Source organism: Dermacentor albipictus, chromosome 9 (assembly GCF_038994185.2).
Source record: "Dermacentor albipictus isolate Rhodes 1998 colony chromosome 9, USDA_Dalb.pri_finalv2, whole genome shotgun sequence".
Taxonomy (NCBI): Eukaryota; Metazoa; Arthropoda; class Arachnida; order Ixodida; family Ixodidae; genus Dermacentor; species Dermacentor albipictus.
Window position 1 is genome coordinate 58,035,278 of NC_091829.1, and position 26,892 is coordinate 58,062,169.

General features: G+C 47.3%; 1 protein-coding gene across 1 annotated transcript in view; it reads left to right on the forward strand.

The window, feature by feature from the left end:
* The first annotated feature begins 2,119 nt into the window (after positions 1 to 2,119).
* LOC139050131 (uncharacterized) overlaps positions 2,120 to 26,892 on the forward strand; it is a 54,628-nt gene continuing 29,855 nt past the window's right edge. Inside the window, exons 1-4 of the mRNA XM_070526343.1 lie at positions 2,120 to 2,337; positions 5,845 to 5,871; positions 8,334 to 8,351; positions 21,257 to 21,357. Coding sequence (XP_070382444.1) covers positions 21,273 to 21,357 — 85 coding nt within the window. The 5' untranslated portion in view covers positions 2,120 to 2,337; positions 5,845 to 5,871; positions 8,334 to 8,351; positions 21,257 to 21,272. The remainder of the gene's footprint in view (positions 2,338 to 5,844; positions 5,872 to 8,333; positions 8,352 to 21,256; positions 21,358 to 26,892) is intronic.

Below are 26,892 nucleotides of genomic sequence, written 5' to 3' on the forward strand. Positions count from 1 at the left end.
AGCCTGAGCTGAGGTCTTCCAAGAAATAATTTTTCAGACGCACAGATCTAGTCTGGCGTTTTCTTTTTCACTGTGCGTCCGTTCTGCAGCGAAAACGAAGCAATTAATAACATTTTCAAAACTCCGCCGTACAGCTTCGCCTGCACTTAAATCTTCCTGAACCATTATTTTTTGGAAGATCCGTCTACTACGGCACACATATAGGAAAGCACGCAGTGCCGCAAAAAAGCCTCGCTAGCACAGCGCGGAACCACACAAAGACAGCACATGGCGCTGTAGTGTCTTTTTTTTAATGTCTCCCCAGTTTTTCAGCTACAGGAATACGTATTCAAATGATACAGAAAAATTCACTTCTGACTCCTTTCCTCTAACTAGCTAACGTCACTTTTCTCACATTTGTTTCTTTCTGTTATCATTTTGGAAGATTGCTTTTTTCCCTTTAATTAACACACAGATATCTTCATCCTCGTCGGACCGTTCAATCCTATTCCCTATTTACTGAGCTTGAAAAGCCTATTCGACGAACGTTTTACTCGCGCTCCTGAAATCTTGGCTAATCCCTCGTAGCGCGTATGCGCCGGGGTTGGAGGTCATCATCATCAATATCCTATGGAAAACGTGCAGGGAATGCTTAACAATGAGGAAAGGTGGAAGAAGAAGAAGAAGAACAGACCAAACTGAAGTCATCTTTACCCGATTACGTTGTCGAATACCAAAATTAAACTTCTATCGTCACAGGGCTGGTCTGGTGCCCTCCCCTCTGTGCCCAGTTTGTGGAGAAGATGAAACAATAAATCATGTTTTCATATTCTGCCGCCATTTCACTTCTTTAAGAAAAAAGCTAGAATCAAGATTTCCACAGCTTGGTTTGAGCTTTTCAATTATAGATATCCTTTCTCTAGGAGCCTCCTCTCTTGGACAGTATGGTATGGTATGGTATGAATAACTTTATTTAGGTCCTGAGGGATCAGGCTGGGACTGATGCGGGCCGCTCCAGTGCAGTGCCACAGGTATATTTGCTCAACCGTGGAGGATTTTATAATTGCTACAAAGAGATTGTCTTGAATTCTTAAACATTTTATTTTTGTTCATTTCCTCCAGTTAGCTTTACCATTTTCAGTTTTTAATAAAGATAGCCTAATTTCATCCAAATCTTGGCCAATCTCCCACAGTGGGTGTGCGCTATCGCATAAGGAATACCATACCATACCATGCCAGTAGCAGGCTGGTTCAGTGCTCATGCAGCGGTGTCGACTTTTCCCAAAAGTCCTGCTCCGGCTACAGCTACCCGCTTCCTTCGCTCTTCTCCTGCTTCACCAGGTTCCTTCTCCATTGCACCGCTGGAACAATGGAGGGCGCCATGGGTAAGATAAAGTTTACTTCCCCGTTTTTGCGCCACTGGCGTTATCTTGAATCAAGGTTTCAAAAAGGCGCGCCACCCGGGAGTTTGCTTAACGGCGTAAGATTGAAGCCACACACACACAAAAAAGTCGGCCCAACGTTTGATGACCGCACTTCAAGTTTTCAGTGTCTCCCAACCGCAGCGCCTTTGCAGGAGCGTCCGTCGCATGTTCTTCCGTAAGAAGGACGGGTGCGACAGTTAACATGCGTAGGTGCAGAACTCACACGGTGCGACAAATACGACAAATGTAGACGTTGCAGCGAGCAATCGAAGATGCAAAAGTATATCGAGGGTAACGGGCGCACTCGTGGTTGGCAAAGCAGACGAACGGGTGCGCATCGACTAAAACATACCGGAAACCGAACACACTGTGACGAGTCAGCTGAGCGCGATATCACGTGTTGGGCCAAATTTTTGCAAGAGAGAGAGACAGAGGAGAGAGAGAGAGGGGGGAAAGGAAATCCCGGTATGCTGTTACTCGTAGCAAGGCCAGATGCAACAGCTTAAGAGACCGCCGGACGAGAGAGCAGTGACAGTATGTGCCAAAGCAACGCAATGTCCCACTCCGACGTGACCACATTCTGTGTCCCGACGTCTGCTGATAGAGTGTGCCAGAAGATACCGAAAGAGTGGCCAAAGGGTCGCGCGAATACATAGGGGAGCGTGAGGCTCTAAGATAAAGAAGAAGAAGAATGGGCGCCGGGCACGAGCGGCGGCCACGGGCGCTGCTCGTTCAGTTCTGAACGTGCCACGCGTTCCAGGAACGAGGGCGATCAGACCCCAGTACGAGGCTGTTTCTGTGCTCACCGGTTCCGCCTTTTCTGCGAAGTCTCGCTCCGTCTCGAGCCACCCACGGCCTTCCCCTTTCACCTGAGCCACCGCGTTCCTTGGCCACTGTACCACTGGAACCATGGAGTATACTGTGGCTGCAACGGGTAAGAGAAATTCTACTTTCTCATTACTGCGCCCTTCAGCCTAAATGTAGGTTTTATGAGTGCATGGTGGAGGCAAAGAACTAGGAGTGGGCGTCAGCGGTTAACAATAAAGCCGAGCAAGGTCGGCCCAAAACCTGATCATGTCGCGGGAAGGGTAAGCACAGTGCTACCGCCTTACCATTATCGGCACCGGCTGCCAGGACTGGTCACGCACAGAGCTTGCCGGGCTTGGGTGAACTTACCGCACGGCAACTGTTGGGAGCGTAATTGCTTAACAATAGTGCAGTGCCCGGGATGCCCGCTTCGATTTTCATTTGCCCGTGCTACTTGCCCTTCGTCGCCACAACAAGCACTAAAGGACAAAATTCAGCCATCGTTTATGGACTCACCTCACGCTGAGGACTAAGAATAGGCGCCGTTTTAACGCTAATATTCTGATGGGCATTTCGGTTTGACGATGCTAGGCCTAGGTGACGGCATAGGGGCCGAAAAGTGGGTCTGTCATTGTCAAGCAGATGGGGCCACAACATTAGTGTGGAGGAATCTCTCAGACAAACTGACATTTTCTAGACTCACCATTTTCCCTGCCGGCAACGACTTCCTTTATGCGAGTTAGTCATGGTACCAACGGTAGCCGCCCGGTAAACTTTCTGGAGCCGAGTAATCCCTGCGCATGCGAAGTCGAGGCAACACGGCACCTATAACGGTAAGGCCGTAACGCTATGCTCTCAAGTGTCTTGCACTGCCGCACTCAAGGGGGCGCGCTCACAAACCTGCGGCTGAATGATGATGATGATGTTGAAAAACTTTGTTTATCCTTCTTTAAAGGGAAAGTGGCAATGGAATAGAGGGTGGGGGGGGAGGAACTTCTTGAAGTAGGCCTCCTTTATCCTCTTAGCCCACTCCAGGGTGGCCTCCTGAAAATCGGGCCTAGAGCCGCGCAAGGCAGCCTCCCACTGCTCCTCACTAGATATTAGAGACGGTCAGCTTGTACGCTAATCCAGTAAACGGGAGTGGTTTGGGCGGGTTACCGGATGGTCGGGGCGTAAACGTGAGCGGTGAAGCCGCCTGGTGTTGTAGAGCTCAACCAGACAAACGCATAGCTAAAACTGCAGTAACTCACCATATCCTGCTTCGCCACTCGTGCAAATTTTTGGCAGCGGCGTAATTGTGAACACAATTACGCCACTGTCGAATGTTTACCCCAGCAGCTAAGCAGGATACAGTAATTAGCTCTGTGGTTGTGTGGTTGAGCTTTGCGCCACCAGCTGGCGCCACCGATCGGGCCGCTCACCTTTACGCCCCCGCTAAACCGGAAAACCGCCCGCGCTTTCCCGGATACCGGACGCGCTAAAAGTCCCTATTAATTTCCCGAGATAAGGGGGAAGACATTCTCACAGATGCAGACGAATACGATAAATATACATTGTTGGCGACAGAGATACTGTGACAACGACTGAAGTAGGAAAAGGACTTGCCCTGAACTTTCAACTAATCTTATTCGAAAAAAAAAGTTACCATATATAAACCAATAGAAAATGTTTGGGTGAAAATTAGCAGGCCATCGTCATAGCGAATGCGCAACAAACGTCGAGGTTAAGCTGGTTACACTTACGGCGCTACGCTAGCACTAGCGGCATGCTTATTTTTTTTGTCAGTGAGAGTGATAAACGCTAACCTAACCCGCAAGTGAGCTTTCATTCCAGTATGGAAGAGTTCAAGGACCTCACGGGCAAGCTGCTGACTATGATGGGGTAAAATAGACGCGTCCCAAAAATCCTGCGACGTCATGGAAAGCCTTCATAATCGAAGGAAAAGCAACAAGTGTTTTTCAAATTCGTCGCTCTCATCGATAAGGAACTTCAATATCTCCCGAGCACTCGCAGATTACCACGAGATTATCCTTTTTTACGCAGTGGCGATCATGATCCCTGCCTAATTTTAATTTACGCATTCTTCATTTGACTATATTGGTGGATTTGAGTGGTTTATATTGAGCAAGTTGCGTTTATCACAGGTCACATTAGATTAAACCGCCCTGCGACAGAGCGCTCGTACCGGCTGGTCGACCATAGACGGATTTCATCGGAACTTCGACGACGTGATGCTGTCACATCTGGATTGGCCGGCAGGCTCGGCTGTTTTCAGATGGAGGCATAAGGGAAAACGCGATCTGAGGTTGTACTCGGCTGGAGGCGGTCATTTCGGGAGTCGACCAGCGTTTGTGCGCAGACGCGAGTAAAAGCGGATGTGAGAGAGAAAATATGAGGGCTTTTGCTCCTTCAATATCTGGGTTTGCCCAGGTACTACAGAGGAGAAGGTTCTTTGCTCGTTTTGTCTGCGTTGATCCCTAGGCGTGCCGGCATTGTGGAGTGAGGTCGCGCGCTGTCCATGCCCATGCGCGACTTCTCCATGCCCATGCGCTGGCTGCCGGCGCGGTGAACCAGGGGAAGCAGTGGGCAGCTGACGCCCCATTTGGTGATCGCTGTGTCTAAAGGTACGTCGGACGTACGCGAATCCAAGAAGCTAAAGGTTCTAAAGGTACGTCGGACAAGTTTTCTCACGCCTTACGGCGCACTACCTTCAAAAGACCATCACTGATTTTCCGAGTGTAGCAGTAGGGGCCGTAGTAGAAACAGGGTCAGCTGTCCTGGAACACTATCTTCGCTCTGTCCGGCATACCTTTAGCTTCTGGGCTTCGAGTACGTCTGACATACCTATAGACACAGCGATCACTTAATGGGGCGTCAGTGACAACTGCGCCTCCTGGTTCACCGCCCCGGCAACCAGTGTCGGAGCGTGAACTAGCGCATGGGCATGGCCAGTGCGCGACCTCACTACGCAATGCCGTCACGCCTAGGGACAAACGCATACAAACTGAACAAGGAAACTTCTCCACCGTAGTACCTGTGCAAAGTCGGATATTCAAGAAGCAAAAGCCCCCACATTTTCTCTCTCGCACCCACTTTTACTGGCCCCTGCGCACAAGCGTCGCGCGATTCCTGAAATGACCATCTTGTCCGGGTTGAGTTCGTTGGCCCAAGCCGCGCGTGTTTTGGGCGACACTTTTGAAGAAGAAATACCCGCTATGCACTCATTGGGCATTCGACAAACCATCGAGAGAGCAGGATCGAGTGCCGAAACGTCCCCGAAATCCTATTCCCAACGAGCGCACGACGTCACGATCAAGTGCTCCTCCGTGAAAACGAAATCGAAACTGGTTGGCGGATAGCTAATGCAGTGAACTATCTAGCGCGCTCTGAAGCCAGCCAGCACTTTTCTGGGTGTTCCGGGTCCAGCATTACCACTTAATCAAAAACTTAAGCAATAAATGTGCCATTACTGTTTTGATGTCGACGAGGAGGGCGTTAGGACAATGCTGCATCGGCAGGTCTACAATGTGCCACTGACCTGAAACTATAACGGCGCAGTGGCTGCAAAACGTTAATACACGCGACTTAGTTATAGCGATTGCCTTCTCACGTCCCTGTATGCTTTTCCTTTCAGAGCCAGTAGCTGGAATGGACATGTCGAGTAAGTTTCCGCCGATAATTGGCAACTTGGTGCCCTTTACAATACCTTTTTTCTTATTGCAATGTTTAAGTCACTTTGTGAAGACCAAATACCGTGAAGGTAGCAACAATTTCCCGAAATGATCATGGCGAATGTATATTTATGCAACTTATGCGATAAAGTACGTAATGTACGGTTCACAGAGCTTCTATATACCTGTTCGAAGGCCCATTGTGCCTCGAATCTTGCATCTATCATTTGTACATAATAATAATATTTGGGGTTTTACGTGCCAAAACCACTTTCTGATTATGAGGCACGCCGTAGTGGAGGACTCCGGAAATTTTGACCACCTGGGGTTCTTTAACGTGCACCTAAATCTAAGCACACGGGTGTTTTCGCATTTCGCCCCCATCGAAATGCGGCCGCCGTGGCCGGGTCATTTGTACATGTCCTTCATTTTAGGTTTATTATAATGTTAATGACATAACGATCTCCTCTCTTGCGTTTGTGCTGCGCAATTATTTTCAAGGATCTATGGAACACCAGCGCTAGAACTACTTAACAATCAACAAACTACGTTTGTCAATTTCTGCATATTTCCTTTGTTCTTATTACTATTTTATTATGTTCGAATTTTCCTGAGGAACAAGTTCATACACACCCTTATGTAACCCCTTCGGGCACCTAATGCGTAAGCAGGTTGTTATATGGAACACTTTGTACACAACCCTTAAAATCAGAACCGTCCAAGACAAAGATGACTAAACTATGCTAGACAGGACTGGCGCCCGCCTCCGTAGCACAATTCGGCAATGGCTGTTTTATAGCGTACGCTGTTGTGGGCTCATTCCAATAGATGTTTCGGTTGACGATGGTGTCCGGTGTCCGGTAATGAGAACAATAAAACACTCGGTTCCCGCCGGGATTGGACCCGGTCCCGCTGCGTGGGAGTGAGCAGCTCTACCACTGAGCCACGCCAACGCTTCCTAGCGCACTGCGGGAAAAACGCCCTATAAGCGCGTCCTAGACCGCGAGGAGAGACGCGATGTCGCGTGTATGCCACATGGCGTCGATGCGTGCATATTTTGCATTGCAGTTGCATGTTATTACACCAGGTAGAATGCCATGAAGCAGATGCGCAGGTAGCGGTATAAGGCAGTTAAAGAAGGTTTAGGGAAGAAAGAGAAGTTTAAGGAGATGCATACAAGAACGCTAGAAAAATGTATTACGTATCTGATTAAATCAAGCTGGCGAGATGTCTATGTCACCACCGCGCTACAAAGGGGGTGCCAATAAATCATCATCATCATCATATCATGCCGCTTGTCTTGCGATACGATATGCGCGCCGCGTAGCGCCTATACGTGCGCCCTGGTAGCGGTTCAGTGTAGATAAGGAAGTCTTGAGGAAGAAAAAGATTATGGATATGTATAAATATTGATGTAATGAAAAACACGTATGATGTACCTGAATAAATCAAGCAGGCTAGGTGAATGTTTTTCACCATTCCGTTTCTAAGGCGATTCCCTTAAATCATCATCATCATCATTACCATTGTATCGTGCCATTTGACTCGCGATGTGACATGTGCGCCGCGTAGAGCCTATACGTACAAACTCTGCATTCCAGTTCCGATATATTCCACCAGGTGTCCTGACATGTAGCAGTTGCATAGAGCAGTTGCATGCTGTGCGTAGCTGGACGTTAACTCAAGCAGGCTAAGTGGCTATTTGTCACCAACCCGTTTCAAATAGGATGCCAATAACACCATCATCATCATCATCATCATCATCATCATCAACAGCAGCGTACGGTGTCACGAGCCAAGGGACATGATGTGCCACGTAGTCTGCATACCTCTGTTTACTCTTCGGTATACGTAATGGCGCCTCCTCGCAAGGTGCGAACCGCTGCTGAAGAGGCGGATCGTAGATCTATGCGCGCGGCTGCAACCAGGCAACATCGGTATGAGCAGATCGCTATGCAAAGAGCAGGACAAGCTGCAGCGCAAGCCGCAGTTTGTTGTCGACGCTGGGTGGACAGTTCAGATCCATCTCGTGAAAACGATGCGAAAAGACTTCACAACGAAGACCTTTAGTGCGTGGTGCAAGAAATGCAGCTCCTAAGGATACGCTACTCCAGCCTAACTCTGTGCATGTGCTGCGGGTACCGCGCAGGCCTGTGACTCTATTTGACATTTCTTGTTTTGAAGGGTTGATGCTGCGTAATTTTATTACCGAAGGATTGGATGTAGGATTAGCTGTTCTGCCACTGACCATCGCGTGAGTGCCTTCAGCTTTTCAAAATTTCTGATACTTCAGTCATCAGCATTTGCAAGCGTGCTTTGGCGACTTCTCTTAAAATGCGGTCGATAACACCAAGGCTCATGCGTTGCCATTCTTGAATCCTTGGTCGTGTCAACCTACCAGTTCTTTTTTTCTTACAAGGCCTTTCTTTCTTTTTTTTTCTCTTGCTTCTAGTGAATTTCAGCGTCTCCAGTAAGTAGCCCAAGGCAAATTCCTTCAATGAGAAATACTGCCGCGTATCAACTACAGCAACGCCGAGTATTGCTTTGGTTGACGGAAGCCGCTGATTCGGCTTGGTTGGCTGTCATTGAGGGCGAGTTAACAGCGACACATCTTGAAAATTGATTTCACAGCGAAGACCTTCTTGACATCTCTTGCATAGTGGTGCCTAACCCTGCGCACACGTTGGGTTACCGTGGCCATCGTGAGAGGTAGACGTGCGGGCGAGCAGAGCATGGGCGTGGGAAATTTGCTGGCCGCACGGAGCTCTGCTACTTGCCGTGCCGATCGTTCATCGGTATTTCACACCAATCGTAACAGTTAAAGTGCAGCCTAATAGAATGTGTACAACGAACATGAGGCCAGCTATCCGTTATTCGCCTGCATGTGCTACACTGCCGCCGCGAGCTGCACGGCACTCGCCTAAGACAATGTAGGCGACAGCGGCCGCGTTTCCTTGGCCGAGGGTGTGTCGGCCAACGGTGGCTGCAACAGGCTGGCCTCATCATGTAGCCTAATGCTCCAGCGCTTGCAAAGGCAATTCGTCCTTGCTGGGTATACAGCTCTCAATGCTACACCAGTATATGAGACATCACGCCAATCCACGCATTTTTTCTTGGAGTTAGCTTTGATGGAGTCGGGAATGACGTTAAGACGGGACAAAGTTTGTAGCTGCTGCAGTCGAGTCGTCTCCCCGTGGCCGCTTTCGTGTTGTAGCAGTCAATGCCATCTCCGTGGTGCAAGTGCGGGTACATGCTGAAATATGTATTCTTGATCACTTTGCATGCACCGAAGCCAGCCTGCGTTCGCATGTCATTTGATGGACGGAACATCACAGCCAACTTGATGGGACCTGTACCTTACTTTGCGCGGCTCACAAACTTCCTACGCGAGTCCTGCTCCCACCCGTACGTTTGCCCTTCCCTATGGTGGCGGAAACCCAATGTGGGCACAGGGTTGTCGCCAATAAGGAAGAGGTCTGTAGAGGAAACGAGAAGGGGAAACCGAAAGGCCCAGTTATTTTTTAACCAATACCATACAAAGCCGGCGAAAGCACAGGAAGAAATGGAACAACGGTGTTTAATTCAACGCAGAAATAATAGAAAAAGGAGAAAAACGAGAGTGGACGAAAAGTCGATTTGCCGCCGATGGGAGCAGAACTGACACATTCGGCATTAGGCGTTCGGAGGTCTGCCGGTTCAGCTGCGGCTAACCTCACATGCATGCACCCTCCGTGCAGATCACTTCCATACAGATAGCGCGCCGTATGGCTCGCAAGTAAACCGGCTAAGCTCTCTTACCTAAACTAACCTAACATATGCTAATCTAACCTAACCGCCGCTAATATAGTCCTGTAAGATTTATCCGCCGGAATATTGGACTACAGCCAGTTTTATGACATCGCGGAAAGCTAGCACCGCTTGTCAAAGTGTTTTGCAGTGCTCACCGCGGGACATAGTTCTTTTCAGTGCGTTTGTTCTAAAGCAGCAACTCAGTCGTCGAGGGGCGCCTAATTTCTTTCTTGTGCAAGCAAATCTGTTGTATCCTTTAATGCAGAGGCATACATTTGAACGGTAGGAATTTGACCGGGGACATGAGGAACGCGTCGTTCTGCCGATGATTTCGTTGTAGACCAGTCCATTGCAAATTGAGTCTGTCTGCGAAGTGTGTGATACCACTTTTCCCAACATTTATGTCAGGCAGAGTATAATCTTCGAAGTACCTGTACTACCGGAATTGATGAATGCGTCCCTTGGCGTGCATACATTTAGGCACTTACTAAATACCCTGCACATTTCTGTTTTCCTTGTTAAGTAGCGCCGTCTTCTTCCTCCTCCTCCTCCTCCTCCTCCTCCTCCTCGTAGTCAGTGTCGTCCGCCATTTTCAGACTATCTGAGTTGGGGCTATTGAGAACGCCTCTTTGGGTCACAGCCGTTTCTCCAGCACAACAGACATTGATAATTGTAAAACGTGGAGAGAAATGACAAACAGAAGGAAGCGCATTCAGCCGCCGAGTCTGAGGTCTGTTGCCACTGGCGGTGGACAGTGGAGTGTACGTTTATTGCCCGGTCACACGTCATTGTCGATGATCCGCGACGCGTTGTATGCCGCACGCCGCTGCTGTACTCGTAGTCACCTGCGATACCATTACGAAAAGTGTTGTTTCCTTCATGTAGTTCTGCTGCGTCAGTAAGCATTCCTGTTACCGATGCAAGCAAAATGTGCAGATTTTTTGTGCACCCAACCAGACAACCGGAAACCGAGATAACTGGTTTCCTTGCACATTGTGGGCTGCCCGTACACTTAAGCTAGAAAGTCGAAAAGTGTTAATTTTTCCCACCATCAAAACGATTTCCTCGAAGCGTCAAGAGCAATAGATTTATTGACACTGACGCACTTTGTTCGCTTGGCACTGCCTGTCCTAGTGAACAGCATCCGATAATACTACAAAGAACATGCCGGACGGAAAGTTTTAAGCTGCATGCCAAGTGTCGACGAACAGGATTCGTGGGAGGCACTTCAACGTTCTACGATACATAACTATTTATTGCGATAGCAACTATATTAACACTCGCAGGAGAACTTCGTGATTTTCTGTATAAAGTCCAAGGGCTATAAGATCGCGCCCGCGCGCCGTTTTCTTAGGTTTGAGGGAAAGCATGCGAAAGTGAGTCGAGAAAGGTGGTGGCTTGGTACGGCGGCGTCTTCTCGCGTGCGCAAGGGCGGGTGCAGGGAGATGTGCGTGGGCTAGGAGGGGGTGGGGTACGAGGATGGAGAGCGCGAGTCTTCGCTTCTACAGTGGCCGCGGCTGCGCACGTTGCATGCGGATTCGCACCGTCGCGCGCGCCTTATCTTGCAGGTAATATGCGCTGGGTTCGAAGGCTAGGCAACCTTAGATAGCTGATGGCTTCGTGTGTGGTGTGTTCTCACACGCCTATAGTTTGCGTTGAAGCAACCGGCAGCACGCTCGCCGCTGCTGCCGCTCTTGCAGCGTTCTTACAGCGAGCGGTCATCGAGTGAGATGTATTCATGTTTGACTTGTGCGCGCCTGACACCGTGCTTCTTAATTTAGTTAGCAAGGGCATCTCTACAGCATTTGATACAGCTGATAAATCTAATAACCCTACTGCGTATAGCTGCCGAATAATTTGGTATCGCAATCAATGCTTCACCCTTCGGGCGAAACTGTGACTTTATTACTAGTACTAGCGCACAAGTACTAGCAAATTGGCGTATATAAATGCTGTGTTATAAAAAGCCCACGTTATTACGTATGCACCAGCGTACATGTGGGTGCGTTATTGTTCATAAACTCATTGGCATAGGTATGTAAAAGCCGTTGCGCCTCCGGAACGGTGCTTCTCGTTTGTAAAGAAGTGACGAGAGGAGAGCGCGCGCCCAATTTAGCCCCTGTATGGTGCAGCTTTTTTTTTCATTTATTTCTCCTTAAAGGCCGGAAGGCAAAAATGCGCAAAATACAGCAGAAATAGTCAGTGAAGTAAAAAATACAACTGATTCTACAATGTACATATAGAGGTGAACAGCAGAAAAAAGGAAGAAGTCAGAGCAGGCAGCTATTTATTAAGATGTGTTAGTGTAGGAAACAGTGGTTGTCTGTGGCTGTGTAGTGCATTCTTAGTTTTTCGCGGAATTCTTCGCGTTCGGTGTATGCCACTATGTGTTCTGGGAGGGAATTCCACAACACTATTGCATTAGGAAAAAAAAAAGGTGCGTTCGTATATGCCATGTGGCCGTTTGCACGCGCTATTGCATTGGTATGGCTGAGTCGAGAAGACGCTTTATGTTGTGGTTCTAGTAGCACGCGGCATGATTTTGGTTGTAGAAGAAAGAGTAGAGCGGGCAAAAACGAGATATGACACGGCGTGATGCGAGCGGTGACAGACCAAGGGATTTCTTGAGTGATGAAACACTGACTTAACACGGCAACACTGATGCCTTCAGGTAGCATGTGTAGGTTTATTGACTGGTTGTTTTCACCCGAATTGATCACGTTCTCGTGACGCCTGCGGCAGAAAGGATGTTCCACATCCGCCGCCAAGGCTTGTGAATGGTGGCGCTGGCTAACGCGTCCAGGGGTCTACTCCGAAGCATAAATGCCGAAGAAAGCTAATGGGGAAACGGAGCCGCGGTAGCTCAATTGGTAGAGCATCGCAAGCGAAATGAGAAAGTTGTGGGATCGCTCCCCACCTGCGGAAAGTTTTTTTCATCCGCTTTCATCTCCATTAATTTATCGTCTCTTTATTTCATTCATTAAGTGCAAGTAATTTCCTCTATGTTGTCCTTGGTGTCAGTGTTTGTTGGCTTCTTGTGATATGACGAATAATTATCGGGCCCCTCGCTTAACGCCCTTTCTTCTCGTTCATGACGTACAAGCTTTTTGAGGTGATAAACCGAGAGGATCGGTTCTGGATCGATCAAAATGCGCGGTCAGATATGCTTGCGAGGAATGCCGAATGGACGATGCATGTTCTAGTTTTGGACGGACGAAACTGCCAGTTTTTTAGCCTCTTGTGATGCAGTGCTCAGATTACGACGTAAATAGCCCAGCGTTCGTGAAGTAGTGGAACAAATATTTTATATGTGGCTTTTCCATGATAGCGATGGTGTCATATATATTCCGAGGTATTTGTAAGCTGATGTGGCTAAATAGGGACGTTATTCATCGTGTAGGAAGGAGTTGGTAATGAGGGTGTGCTTGCGAGTAAATGACTCTGATTTTCACTTCGAGGGATATGGTGGCATATGCCATTTGTTACACCAGTCATCAACGATATGTAAGTCAAGTTGTAGTTGGAAGGAGTCTTCATACGAGTTAATTGGATTGTAAATGACACAGTCATCAGCAAATAGCCGTAATTTTATAGTAATGTTAACCGGCAGGTCGTTAATATATATCAAAAATAACAAAAGGGATAATCCAATGCCCTGGCGTACTAAATCCTGAAGTGACGCCCGTTAGTGGGGAGCGACTGCTATTAGCTGAAGTTAATTGCTTGCGTCCATTGAGATCCATGAGATTAGGTACCGTGGTAAGCCGAAGTTTGAGAGTTTACTAAGCAAAAGAGAATGAACTACATAATCAAATGCCTTTGAGGAGTCTAAAAATATGGCGTCTACTTGTATGTAAAAGTCCATGTAATGTAAAAGGCCATCAGTGAACTCCGCGAGGTGACTTTCGCACGATAAACACTTTCTGAAGGCATGCTGGTTAGGTTGAAAGAAACTGATTCTGGGTGAGTCATTAAATTGAACAATTTTATGTGTTCCAGCAATTTGGACGAAATGCTTGTCATGGAAATCGGGCGGTAATTACTAACGTTAGTACGGTCACCTGTTTTGAAAATCTTTTTTTTTATTTTGTTGCGCAATACCATTTGAGTAATGGATCATCTTCCTGGCCGGAATGCTGCTCTCATTGAAAATAGGTATTACTTCCGCTTTTCTCTAGTCGTCAGGGACGTCACCTGACTTTAAAGATTCCGTAAATATTAGGATTTTGGCTGATGGTAAAATAGTATTATTAAGAAGCTTGCTGTTAATTTAGTCACACTCAGCAGACGAAGATAGTTCATTAATGTATGCCCTGCTATGCTATGTATACCTTGAATGGTAATAGTTATATCAGGCAATTCGTTCAGATGGGAGTCGGGGGTGGTTTCAACGGAAAAGCTTCTGAAGCTAGAAAACACTGAATTATTGAGGGCAGTAGCACACAGCTCAATTTTAGTTGGCTCACCGTCGGCGTTAACAAGATCTATGGTATTGGTGCTTGTTTTAGTGGCCATAATTTGTTAGGGGTTCTTTGACTTATTGAAAGAAGGTCAGACGAGTAAAACATATCCTTTGCGTCCTTTAATTAATTAAGATAGGTGGTAACACTGAGCCGGTATTTTTCCCACGTTTGCAGATTGTTATTGCATAATGCCATTATATATAGATGCCTGTCTTATATTGTCGTGCAGCTAAGATTTCTGCGCACTCAGGTTTCGAATAGGGCATTACCTTCTCCGCCACTGCAAGCGGAAAAAACTGCATTTACGCCGTCTCATCCGGCTCAAACGTCTGATTGATACTGTTGTCTATTTCATAGCAACTGGGGAGGATGGTAAGTATATATTAATGGGAACCGTTGCTCGAACACCTTCTGAAAGAGACTTCCGTTTTCGGGTTTTTCGTCCAGAACACGAGAATATCGTTAGGCAATCTAAATAGAGTTCGAATAAATTGACGCTGTCTTATGTTTCTTGTACAGAGACTCGCTGGGGCGATGATAACGATGTAACATGCCTTCAAATTTAAATCGTTTTTCTTGAAAACTTCCGTTTACTCAGAAATGTCCCTTTCTTGAATTATTGGCTCGTCAAGCCCGCTCTCTACTGATATCAGTAGCGTCAATACATACAGACTTTGGACAGCCGTTCCCTTATATTCCACCAGGTGTCGGGACACCTAGCCGTTGCATATATCAGCTGCATGATGCGCGTAGCTGGTGTTAGATATGGGGCTGTTTCCTGCGCCTACTTCGAGTTCCCCAGACCTCATCGAATCGCAGCACAACTAATCGAGAAGCGCAGACACGCGGAAAGCACATTCCAGAGGAGCGCTCGAGCAAACAAGTTGAAGGCCACAAGTTCACGTGCAAACAAGTTCGTACGCCGCCGGTAGCTATTCACTGCTTGACTCTTCCAGAAGGCGAGGGGATAGCCCGGCACTGTTGAAAGAAAAGTGGGTCCCAAACCAAGTCGGCGGTATTGTGCCGGAACGGCCTGACGGCGGTAATGCGCCGTCACAGCCGCACGGCTGTGATGTACCGAGAAGGCCTGGCAGCGTCCCCCTTCTTCGCCTTTGAAGAAGGCATTTGCCACCACAGCGGGGCCGTACCACCGGGAGTAGCTGGGCCCTCGGACAATGGAGCCCAAGCGTCCCCCTTCTCCGCCTTTGAAGAGCGCATTACAAGTCTGCAAGGCAAGACCGCAGAGAGCCGCCGGGTGTGACACCGCGACACGGGCGCCAACCATTGGCCGAAAATGGCGTCATCTGAGTGGACTCTCCCATTGGCCGAACATGACGCGACTTCCAGTCCTCGAAGGGTTTAAAAGAAGCATTCCAGAGAGACCAGAGCATTCCCTGATTGACCTCTCTCGAACTTCTTGCCGCGGGCCGCAGCGTCCGAGTTGCTGCCGGCCCGTAATGACTGTACGACTGTTACTTGACTTTCACCTCTCTGTATATAATGTGAAATAAACCCTCCAAGTTTGTTTTCATCCCGTAGTCCGTCCTCCAACCCCTACACTGGTGCGTGCACCTGGTTAACTCAAGCAGGCTAGGTGGCTACTTGTCACCAACTCATCATTGCCATCAACGTACGGTTTCACGGGTCAAGGGATGTATCGCAGTACAGCAATACAGTTATCCTTGATATTATTGGATATCCTTGATATTCTGACATCTTAAAACGTGCGACTTCTAACGCTAAACCGTAATAGGCCCCCTTACGGGAAAATTCAGAGTTTTAGTGGGCGGCGTGACCGAACTATGGCACTAAAAGTGGCCGATGGCATAGAGTAAAACCCCGTCAAAAGCTACTCCGATTGACGCAAAATTTCTTAGAGAGGTTCCTGCAAACCAAATGTATAGATACCTTTGAAAATAATTTTAAGCAAGTGCCGGTCGCGGTGGAAATCGAACGCAGACCTCCGGGCTGCGAGGCGAGCATGCTTCCCGGACGCCAAGTCGGCTCTACGGTTCTGATTGGCTAGATGTGAGCCCAGCGCCCGCGTCATTGCGCACGTCACGCCGCAGCCGTCTGGCTGACTAAACGTGCGGCCATGATTCCAATATTTGCATGGGTCGTTGGGCACGTGACGGCGTAGCCAATGGGTAGCAGGTGGCGTGACGTCATGAGTGTATAAAATGTGTCTATAAAAAAAGCATTAGTGTGCAGTTGAATGCCGTTGAGCTGTCCTTGGAGTTATAACTCCTCGCGGGCAAGCGAGCGCGTTGAGGCGTTTGGTGCGTTTTCTTTGGCCTTACGGAGGCGGAGTCAAAGCCCAGGCTTGAGCTTGCGCATGCACAGAAGGCGCAGAAAAAAAATTGCCAAAGAAACTATAATGGCTCTATCCCTGCTCTATCCCGGCTCAATTTCGGCTGACAGTGCTGCAACTACTATGTCACCTAGGGTACAAGATCACGTGCTATTTTCTTGTTTCGGCAGTTTGCCTGTTTACCTGAAACACTGTCTCTTGTACGTCTTCCCTTCTGCTACTTCACCTTCCACACTTTCAACCCTCCTCCCTCCACGCCCCCCAATCACCTTTCACGTGTGTCTCTTGTGTACAGTAGGCGTTATTAAAGAGTTTCATAGCTAAAGAGCTGTTTCACTTTCCGTGACACGTGAAACGTTATAAGTCTTCATCTTAGCATGCGTCGCATCTCTGTAGAACAGCGGTAGATACATCGCATGATCAACATTTTAGCATTCGCATGCCATTGCCAACCGTGATAGAGCGATGAAGCAAACAAAGATGCAGTGAAGAATTTAGCTTGATATGCGTTCTGCGTAGTCAACGCATCACCGATGCTTATGTTGTGGCGCCGTCTGCTCCTTGGAGCTCAAAGCACCTTTCCAGGTCGTGGTGCCGCTTCTTTAGGCCTAGCAGGGTCAAAACAAGCAGCTAATCTCAATAACAACGATAAAGCATCGCTAACAGCTGGTCCCCAGTGCAAGATGGGATTAAGCGATCGTTGATTTTACTGTTTGTTTCTATACCTTACGAAGGAAGGCGAGTAGAAAAGCGGTCAGTCTCGGTGCCGCCATGTTGTAACGCAATCACGCTAACCCCGTGGCGGCCACTGCTATACTGCCACGCTAGAGAGGCGCGCATGCGCACAGTCTGTCGGTAGCGTACAACAGTAGCGTATCACGTGTCACGCTAAAGCTATAACGGTGCGTTCCCATCAGTAACGTCTGCAAAAATACGAGGAATTTTGTATTTTCCATGCTAAGTACGTCTATTTCGTTTTCACGTACAGACGAGGAAAAGTAAGTACAACCACCTGCACAGTCCGATACTGTGTAACTTTTTTGTTTGTTGTTTAGAAAAAAAGGTTACAGTAATAGAGCAGTCGCACGTTCTTCATATGTTCCATATAGTTTCCACTATGTAAGTCGAACATGAATGGAACAAATGCTTCGTTTACTAAGGTAAACATAATTAAAAATTGTTCCGTTTACTGCAGCCAATATATGTGAGATGAATGTCCCTGGATGCCATCTTTTCCTAAGGTGGAGCTTCTTGTCTCTGCTACAGTGTATCACCATATGTATTGTTCTACATTGCTTCCATTAGGTAAGCTTAACATATTTGCGAAAGAAATTTCCCTTGCAAAAATATGTGACCAACGTGGAACGAAATCAAGGATAGTGTAAAAGCAAACGCTCAACATCTCAGACAAATTACGCAAACTTTCAATGAACCCTTCACCAATTCAATACATTTACTTTTACAAGCGCCACATCAGTATTTAGTTTCTGTGTTTCTTGATAGGTGATTAATTTGTCAGAAGCTTGGTTGTATTTCAGTTCCTTCGAACCATTTGTAAAATAGATAATGGAGTTTGTTTATTCAATGCATGTGGTTTCTTTCTTTTTTACGTCGTGGAAGTGCAGATTCGCTGTATGCATTCCAATGACATTCATTCAAATACACTGCAAGATATTACTTCAGACGGGTGTGGAATAAATAGCATACGCGCTAAAATCACAAATTTCTAGTGCAGATCAAATGGTTTTGTTTTCAATTGAAGTACTGGACTCAAGAACTTCGAATTAGATTTCTTCGGATTACGGGGGCTCATTACGAGGGGTTGAAACGATGATTGTAGAATGCCCACGCACATATTCCACCATATACCTATCTTTCTTTCTTTCTTCTTCCAGACATGAACTGTGGTAGACTTTCACTTTCTCAGTACTTTTCAGATTTCCCCAGTTGAGTGATATCGCAATGGCGTTGCACGAAGTAAAAGTAACACCTTTACCATTTATTCCTGTTATAAGTAATGTGTGTGTTATAGAGTTGTGATTTAGTGCAATATTCAATTTTTTCACAAGTCGAACTCTCTGCAAGAAGACAACCTAGAAATCATCGTTATATAAATGAAAAAGCCTACAAAATAGAGACAGATGTAGGTACGCTGGAATACCACTGAGAAATGCGCATCATTTGGCGATAACGATTTGCGTCCGTGGTCATTCACAAAGTGACGGGCGGTGGACTGCTCTGCCAGATTATACACCGCCAGCAGCGTTTTTGCCGCGGTAATACCGAATGGCCAAAATCTAAATTGAGTGGGCCACGCAGAACTATAACAAAGGGCGAATGGGGCAGCAGAGGCGCTATTCTGGACACTATTAAATAACCTTGACATATTGTACACTTCGCCATCTCATGTCTAATTAGCACCAGCTTAATGTATACTGCAAAATTTGCTGAACAGAACTCTGCCGCAAATGTCTGCCAGAATGGTAAGTGCTGCGGTTCAGCCAGCGTGGCATTGAGGACATGGGTTTGCCTGAACTTCGTCCTCCTGGCTTCAAATTCCTTAACCACTTCGCAAAGCCGTTCATTTGATACCAAATGCATTGCCTTGCAAACGCAACAACTCACGATGTTTACGCATTCGCATACATAGGCATTCGCTTGTCTTCGCAAACGCTCTCATCGCTGGGAAGCTTGAAGTGATAAAACGTAAAAAAAAGAAGTAAAGCTAGTTCCACGCAATGAAAGCTGTAAAAGCAGAGAATCTGGTGGTCGTTTTATTAAGCTTTAAATCGTATTTAGCGTGATTTTCATGAGTATTTTGCCTCATTGTCGTCATTTTGCTGGATTCGAACTTCGGTTCCGGATTGCGCACACCCTTCGGTTGCTTGAGCTTGTGACCAAACCACAGTGTAGCCCACACGTTGCGGCTGCGGCCGCACTCACGGTCGAGGAATTCTCTCTTGAGCCGTCCATCGGCACCACTCTCCGGGGGAGGAATCTGTCTGCGTTGAAGTCTCTGCTCGGCCTCCTGCTCTCGAAGTTGCGACTTAACTTGCCTCAGCTTGCGCTTGGGTTGGGTTGCCTTCTCTTGAAAGCGGGGGTTGGCTTGCCTCCACCAAAGCTTGGCATGCACTTCTCGTTCTCGATCCTCGGCTCTAGCGCTTTCACTTCACTAGTGCTATCTTTGCGCATCTCGCTTTCGCAGTAACGTCAGCGCTGCCGCTCTCGTCGCATCTCTTGCTGCCGCTTGCTCCGAGCGTAATGAATAGGGCGAAAAGGCACGCGCCGGCGAGACACCTGCTCCTGTACCCCTCTCCCCCGGTGCGTGCTCTGCCCCCTTACGGGACGGCGGACGGCCAAGGCTCGACTTGGAACAGCTCCGCTGTTGAAAAATAGCGCCACGAGAACCTCTGAAGCCACAACCACAAAGATTACACAGATCAACGTATTGTATGTAGGCCCGTAATTCTCACGGTTGCTCAATGATCGCAGCTGTAGTGTTCCCCGTGGCATTTTCTGTAGTAAAGTGTGTGGTTTATAGAGACTCCGAGATCGAGTGGCGCGCGAACACACCGCCCACTTTTGGAGGTTGTGGTTTATATGTAGCGTCCGAGATTAGCGCCCTTACGATCTAGGCGCCCACGGTTGACAAGTGACAACGCCCTCTCCGATTTGCACGAAACGGCACAATGGTGGAATCTGGCTAGCTCCAGTATTTACACAATGCTTCAAGCAACTTTGGTAAATCAAATTATCGAGGCAGTCTATCACACGTGCGACTGCTAGATAAGCGGGTAAGCGGGAACGAAAAAAGAAAATCCGGGGCCATTCCGCCCTGCTAAGGTAGATGACCAGCGAAGCTGTAAACTTAGTTGTAGAAAACTTCTGGCATGGACTTTATTGGCAGCACTCATTGTCACTTAGTAACGAACGTTACAATGGCTTTCTGGTTGCTATGATATACACTGATGGGCATACTCGCAAGTAGAAACACATTCTTTGATAATGTACGCCGCTGGGTGGTCGGTTGGGCCGGATCGGTGTAGCATCTCAAGCGATATCTCAAGGCAGCGGTTTACAGGAAACGCGTAAACCACTTCCTCTTCGGTCCCGACACATGCACACTGTACTCACCGACAACGACCACAGGGGTAGCGTATGTTCGCAACTAACCCACGCAAAGTGAGCAGTGAATATCTGCGTTTTGAGTGAATCACAGATGCCGCAGCACCCCTCTGGGCCTCTCTGATTGGCTAAAAATGCCGCCATTACTGGAATGTACACCATGGCAGAATTCGACAATGTCAAGAGTAGTACCCCGGCTCTGCCAACGCCGCCGTCTGGCTCAGCGTTCTCCCCGATGCCCTGGCCACGCGGCTGTTTTCGGCGCTCCGAAATACGTTCTTTGAATGGCACTTAACACCAAGCTTCACTCAGATTGAGATTCAATAAAACTCCCGTCCTCCGGTTATTCCTGTCAAATTTGCCCAGAGTTTGACGTTCTGCGTGTCGAGGCCTATACGCAATGCCTGCGCATCGGTTTCTTCGGTGGAGCTCCGATTTGTTAATCTGCTAAAACCTCAACTACGTAGTACGAAAGCCAGTGAAACAAGCCCAAGCATTATTTAGGGCTAAATTCACTTTGGCTGAACCGCAAACAGAGGACAATGAAAGGGCGCCGAATTACACTGTCGCTTTTCATTGCCACCACACTAAATCAATGAGAACTCCTTTGAGGGGCTTCCCTGCGCAGTGCACGCTTATCGTTTTGGGTTTTCATTTCTCTGTTTCTCTGTTTGTGCACCTGTTCAGGGACAAGAAGCGCTTCATGGTGCTGCTCCTCTCGTGCTGCGCTGCATGGGCCGTGCTTGCGTTGCTGTTGGGCATCTATGGGGTCAGCAACTTCTTCGCCGGTAATGACCCTTCGTTGGTCGCGATGCGAAGTTTCTATACTTCTGATTTCGTCGCGGTTTGTACGCCACGTGAGATAATTTTTTTTCTTTCTCTTTTCATGGATTTGGCACGTAAAGTGGAATTTATATCCAGAGTCTAGAATGTGAATGATTATTTGCCTCATTCTTGGTACTTTGAGGTAGCTACGTAGGTTCTTGTTTAATGGTGAAATTCAACCTCTGCTATCAAGCACCGAAGGCAACTGTCATCTTATTTTTCTTAATTGCCTTAATCGCAAGTTCACTCATTATCAACACACCAGTTCAGAGAACGAGAACCTGAAAGGCACATGCAAAATATACCAACTAGAGTGCTTGTCATAACAATTGTTGGTTTTGTGAAGGGTTAATATAACGCTGACAACCATTGCGAAGGGCATTCTTGCGCTTTTTGCACCTCCAGATTGGCGCCTATACTTTCGCGGAAGTGCGTTCGTGCAGGTCGTGCATTTAAGATTTGGGATAAAAGGCATGCGCTGCCTGGGTTTTGTTTCATGACATTTATATGTGCACAGTCATTCTCACAATTGCGAGAAATAACTTCGTCAAATGTCTAAGACAAGGTGTGAGCAACTTGAGTGATAGAATGGTGTAGCAATATGACCCGCGTATATCACGTGGCATATGGCAAGACGTGGCGTATACATATAGCTCAATACATATGAATGATTTTTCCCTCTCGGACATTGCCACCGACGCCTCTGGCTTGGTGAAATAATATAGTACACGGGTAGCATGCGCTGTTGTGAATATCTCAGCCAAGTTCTTCTGTCGTAGGTGGTCCGTGGAGCTCGCAAGCGGAGCGCGAAGTCACCTTTCTCTCAAACGCTCTCGTTAAAAAAAAAGGAAAACCCATGATCCTCACTCAATTCTGTGTGCTTTATTTCGTCATAAAGCACACTCCAATACGCGGCTGCTATTGGTCGCTGCGCTCGGCTGCAGCGCGGCCGCCGCGAGGTGCCGCCATGAGTCCAGTGGCTAAGCGCATAGAGTTTCCTACAAAATTACTAGAGGGAACTCTGGCGCTGCAGTCGTTGTCCTACCATGGGAATGATGGGAAGTACATGGATTTGTCTGATCTTCGTGCTTATGGATTCAGACGTTTTTGTGGCTTTGTATATTACGCTACATAAATCTTATTGTCGTATATTTCAGCGCAATTTATATTCTTCGAAGAGCAGAAGACGCCGGGAACGCGTACAATTGCTATTAATTGCAACGATTGTGCTTGTCTATGTGCAGGCAGGCCGCCATTGGAATATGAACCTGGCAACGTTTAACGCTAGAACGTTATCTAGTGAGGCGAGTCTAGCAGTGCTATTGGAGGAATTAGAGGGCAGTAAATGGGATATAATAGGGCTCAGCGAAGTTAGGAGGCCAAAAGAAGCATATACAGTGCTAAAAAGCGGGCACGTCCTGTGCTACCGGGGCTTAGCAGAGAGAAGGGAACTAGGCGTCGGATCCCTGATTAATAAGAATATAGCTGGTAACATACAGGAATTCTATAGCATTAACGAGAGGGTGGCAGGTCTTGTTGTGAAACTTAATAAGAGGCACAAAATGAAGATTGTACAGGTCTACGCCCCTACATCCAGTCATGATGACCAGGAAGTCGAAAGCTTCTATGAAGACGTGGAATCGGCGATGAATAGAGTGAAAACAAAATACACTATACTAATGGGTGACTTTAATGCCAAGGTAGGCAAAAAGGAGGCTGGAGACAAGGCAGTGGGGGAATATGGCATAGGCACTAGAAATATCAGGGGGGAGTTATTGGTAGAGTTTGCAGAACAGAATAATATGAGGATAATGAATACCTTCTTCCACAAACGAGATAGACGAAAGTGGACGTGGAGGGGCCCGAACGGTGAGACTAGAAATGAAATAGACTTCATACTCTGCGCTAACCCTGGCATCATAAAAGATGTGGACGTGCTCGGCAAGGTGCGCTGCAGTGACCACAGGATGGTAAGAACTCAAATTAGCCTAGACCTGAGAAAGGAACGGAAGAAACTGGTACATAAGAAGCCGATCAATGAGTTAGCGGTAAGAGGGAAAATAGAGCAATTCCAGATCAAGCTACAGAACAGGTATTCGGCTTTAACTCAGGAAGAGGACCTTAGTGTTAAAGCAATGAACGACAATCTTGTGGACATCATTAAGGAGTGTGCAATGGAAGTCGGTGGTAACGCCGTTAGGCAGGATACCAGTAAACTATCGCAGGAGACGAAAGATTTGATCAAGAAACGCCAATGTATCAAAGCCTCTAACCCTACAGCTAGAATAGAACTGGCAGAACTTTCGAAGTTAATCAACAAGCGTAAGACAGCTGACATAAGGAAGTATAATATGGATAGAATTGAACATGCTCTCAGGAACGGAGGAAGCCTAAAAACAGTGAAGAAGAAACTAGGCATTGGCAAGAATCAGATGTATGCGTTAAGAGACAAAGCCGGCAATATCATTACTAATATGGATGAGATAGTACAAGTGGCTGAGGAGTTCTATAGAGATTTGTACAGTACCAGTGCCACCCACGAAGATAATGGAAGAGAAAGTAGTCTAGAGGAATTCGAAATCCCACAGGTAACGCCGGAAGAAGTAAAGAAAGCCTTGGGAGATATGCAAAGGGGGAAGGCAGCTGGGGAGGATCAGGTAACAGCAGATTTGTTGAAGGATGGTGGGCAGATTGTTCTAGAGAAACTGGCCACCCTGTATACGCAATGCCTCATAACGTCGAGCGTACCGGAATCTTGGAAAAACGCTAACATAATCCTAATCCATAAGAAAGGGGACGCCAAAGACTTGAAAAATTATAGACCAATCAGCTTACTGTCCGTTGCCTACAAACTATTTACTAAGGTAATCGCAAATAGAATCAGGAACACCTTAGACTTCTATCAAGCAAAGGACCAGGCAGGATTCCGTAAAGGCTACTCAACAATAGATCATATTCACACTATCAATCAGGTGATAGAGAAATGTGCGGAATATAACCAACCCTTATATATAGCTTTCATTGATTGCGAGAAAGCATTTGATTCTGTCGAAACCTCAGCAGTCATGGAGGCATTACGGAATCAGGGTGTAGACGAGCCATATGTAAAAATACTGAAAAATATCTATAGCGGGTCCACAGCCACCATAGCCCTCCATAAAGAAAGCAACAAAATCCCAATAAAGAAAGGCGTCAGGCAGGGAGATACGATCTCTCCAATGCTATTCACAGCGTGTTTACAGGAGGTATTCAGAGACCTGGATTGGGAAGAAATGGGGATAAAAGTTAATGGAGAATACCTTAGTAACTTGCGATTTGCTGATGATATTGCCTTGCTTAGTAACTCAGGGGACCAACTGCAATGCATGCTCGCTGACCTGGAGAGGCAAAGTAGAAGAGTGGGTCTAAAAATTAATCTGCAGAAAACTAAAGTAATGTTTAACAGTCTCGGAAGAGAACAGCCGTTTACAATAGGCAGCGAGGCACTGGAAGTCGTAAGGAAATACATCTACTTAGGGCAGTTAGTGACTGCGAATCCGGATCATGAGACAGAAATAATCAGAAGAGTAAGAATGGGCTGGGGTGCGTTTGGCAGGCATTCTCAGATCATGAAGAGCAGGTTGCCATTATCCCTCAAGAGAAAAGTGTATAATAGCTGTGTCTTACCAGTACTCACCTACGGGGTAGAAACCTGGAGGCTTACGAAAAGGGTTCTACTCAAATTGAGGACGACGCAACGAGCGATGGAAAGAAGAATGATAGGTGTAACGTTAAGGGATAAGAAAAGAGCAGATTGGGTGAGGGAACAAACGCGAGTTAATGACACCTTAGTTGAAATCAAGAAAAAGAAATGGATATGGGCAGGACATGTAATGAGGAGGGAAGATAACCGATGGTCATTAAGGGTTACGGACTGGATTCCAAGGGAAGGGTAGTGTAGCAGGGGACGGCAGAAAGTTAGGTGGGCGGATGAGATTAAGAAGTTTGCAGGGACGGCATGGCCACAATTTGTACATGACCGGGGTTGTTGGAGAAATATGGGAGAGGCCTTTGCCCTGCAGTGGGCGTAACCAGGCTGATGATGATGATGATGATGTGCTCAAATCGAAACGCGCCAAGCGTCTCTAGCGTCTCAAAGCACTGGCTTGCCCGCGATAAGTTCACAAGTGCGTTTCATTCGCTTGTCGATACATGCATCCTTGGGTTAATAGATTCAATATCAGGCTTCTGTACTAGAGTCCATGTGTTCGAATCCTGCCGTCGGGCAATTTTAATGATGTTTATTTAATTATTTATTACGCAATAAACTGTTGAAAATGACGAGTTTACAAAGTCAGAAAGCCGTTTGAAGCCAAAAGGACGAAGTTTAGGCAAATCCATGTACTTCCCATAATTCCCATGCTGGGACAAGCGCTCCCATTCTAGCTCACGTAGACACTAGCGCCAGAGTTCCCTCTAGTAATTTTGTAGGAAACTCTATGGCTAAGCGCACTGCGGCTCTCTGAGGACAGCCGCGTTTGGCTTACGTTTAGAGCGGCATAGGCACCAAATCAGAGATTTGAACTGCGTGCCACCGTGACGTCTCCGCCGTAGCCTTCGCAGTGCAAGGCATTGGAGGAGGAAGGGGAGCACAGCTGAGGCCGTGTTTGATTGCCGATAACTCCGCTTCTGCAGAACGCATTGAAGTACGTTTTGCGGTACAGCGGTTCTGAAATAGCCTATCTTCACTTTAAATGTATTTCTCCATTTCGATAAAAATGGTTCAAGGCCCCTTTAACGTTATCGTGTTGAAATTAACTTTTGCAACGGAGCTGTTACACTCCAGTTGGTCGCGATTCTTCGGGCAGATTGGTGGCGCCAGCTGGTGGCGCAAAGCTCAACCAAACAAACACAAAGCTAATTACTATATTCTGCTTAGCTGCTGGCGTAAATTTTCGACAGCGTCGTAATCGTGTTCACAATTACGCCGCTGCCAAACATTTGCACATGCAGCGAAGCATGATATAGTGGGTTATTGCAGTTTTAGCGCTGTTTGTTTGGCTGAACTCTACGCCACCAGGCGGCTGCGCCGCTCTGGCCGCTTACGTTTACGCCCCCGCAAATCCGGCAATCCGCCCAAACTGCCCCCACTTACCGGCATAGCGCACAGGCTAAAAGTCTAATACGCAGGTTTCCCGGTAAAGACTACTGTTGTGCAAGCTGCCGCTACGACGGCAGCGTGCGACGTGGGGAGTGACGTCACTACCCTTTTATATATAATTGAACCAGCCTAGCAACTGATTCCATTGTTTTTGCAACACCGCTACAGGTAGGCAACGCGTAGTTAGGACTGAGGAGGAACCGTGTAAATCCGAGGAGTGACAAAGGGAAAAGAAACGGCGATGCGAGCAGCGCAGGCGGGCTGTCAAAATTACCATTTCTACCATTACTACCATTACTGCAAAGCAAGAAAACATTGCATACCCCCCCCCCTCCCCATAGCAGCTGTAGTGGTGGTT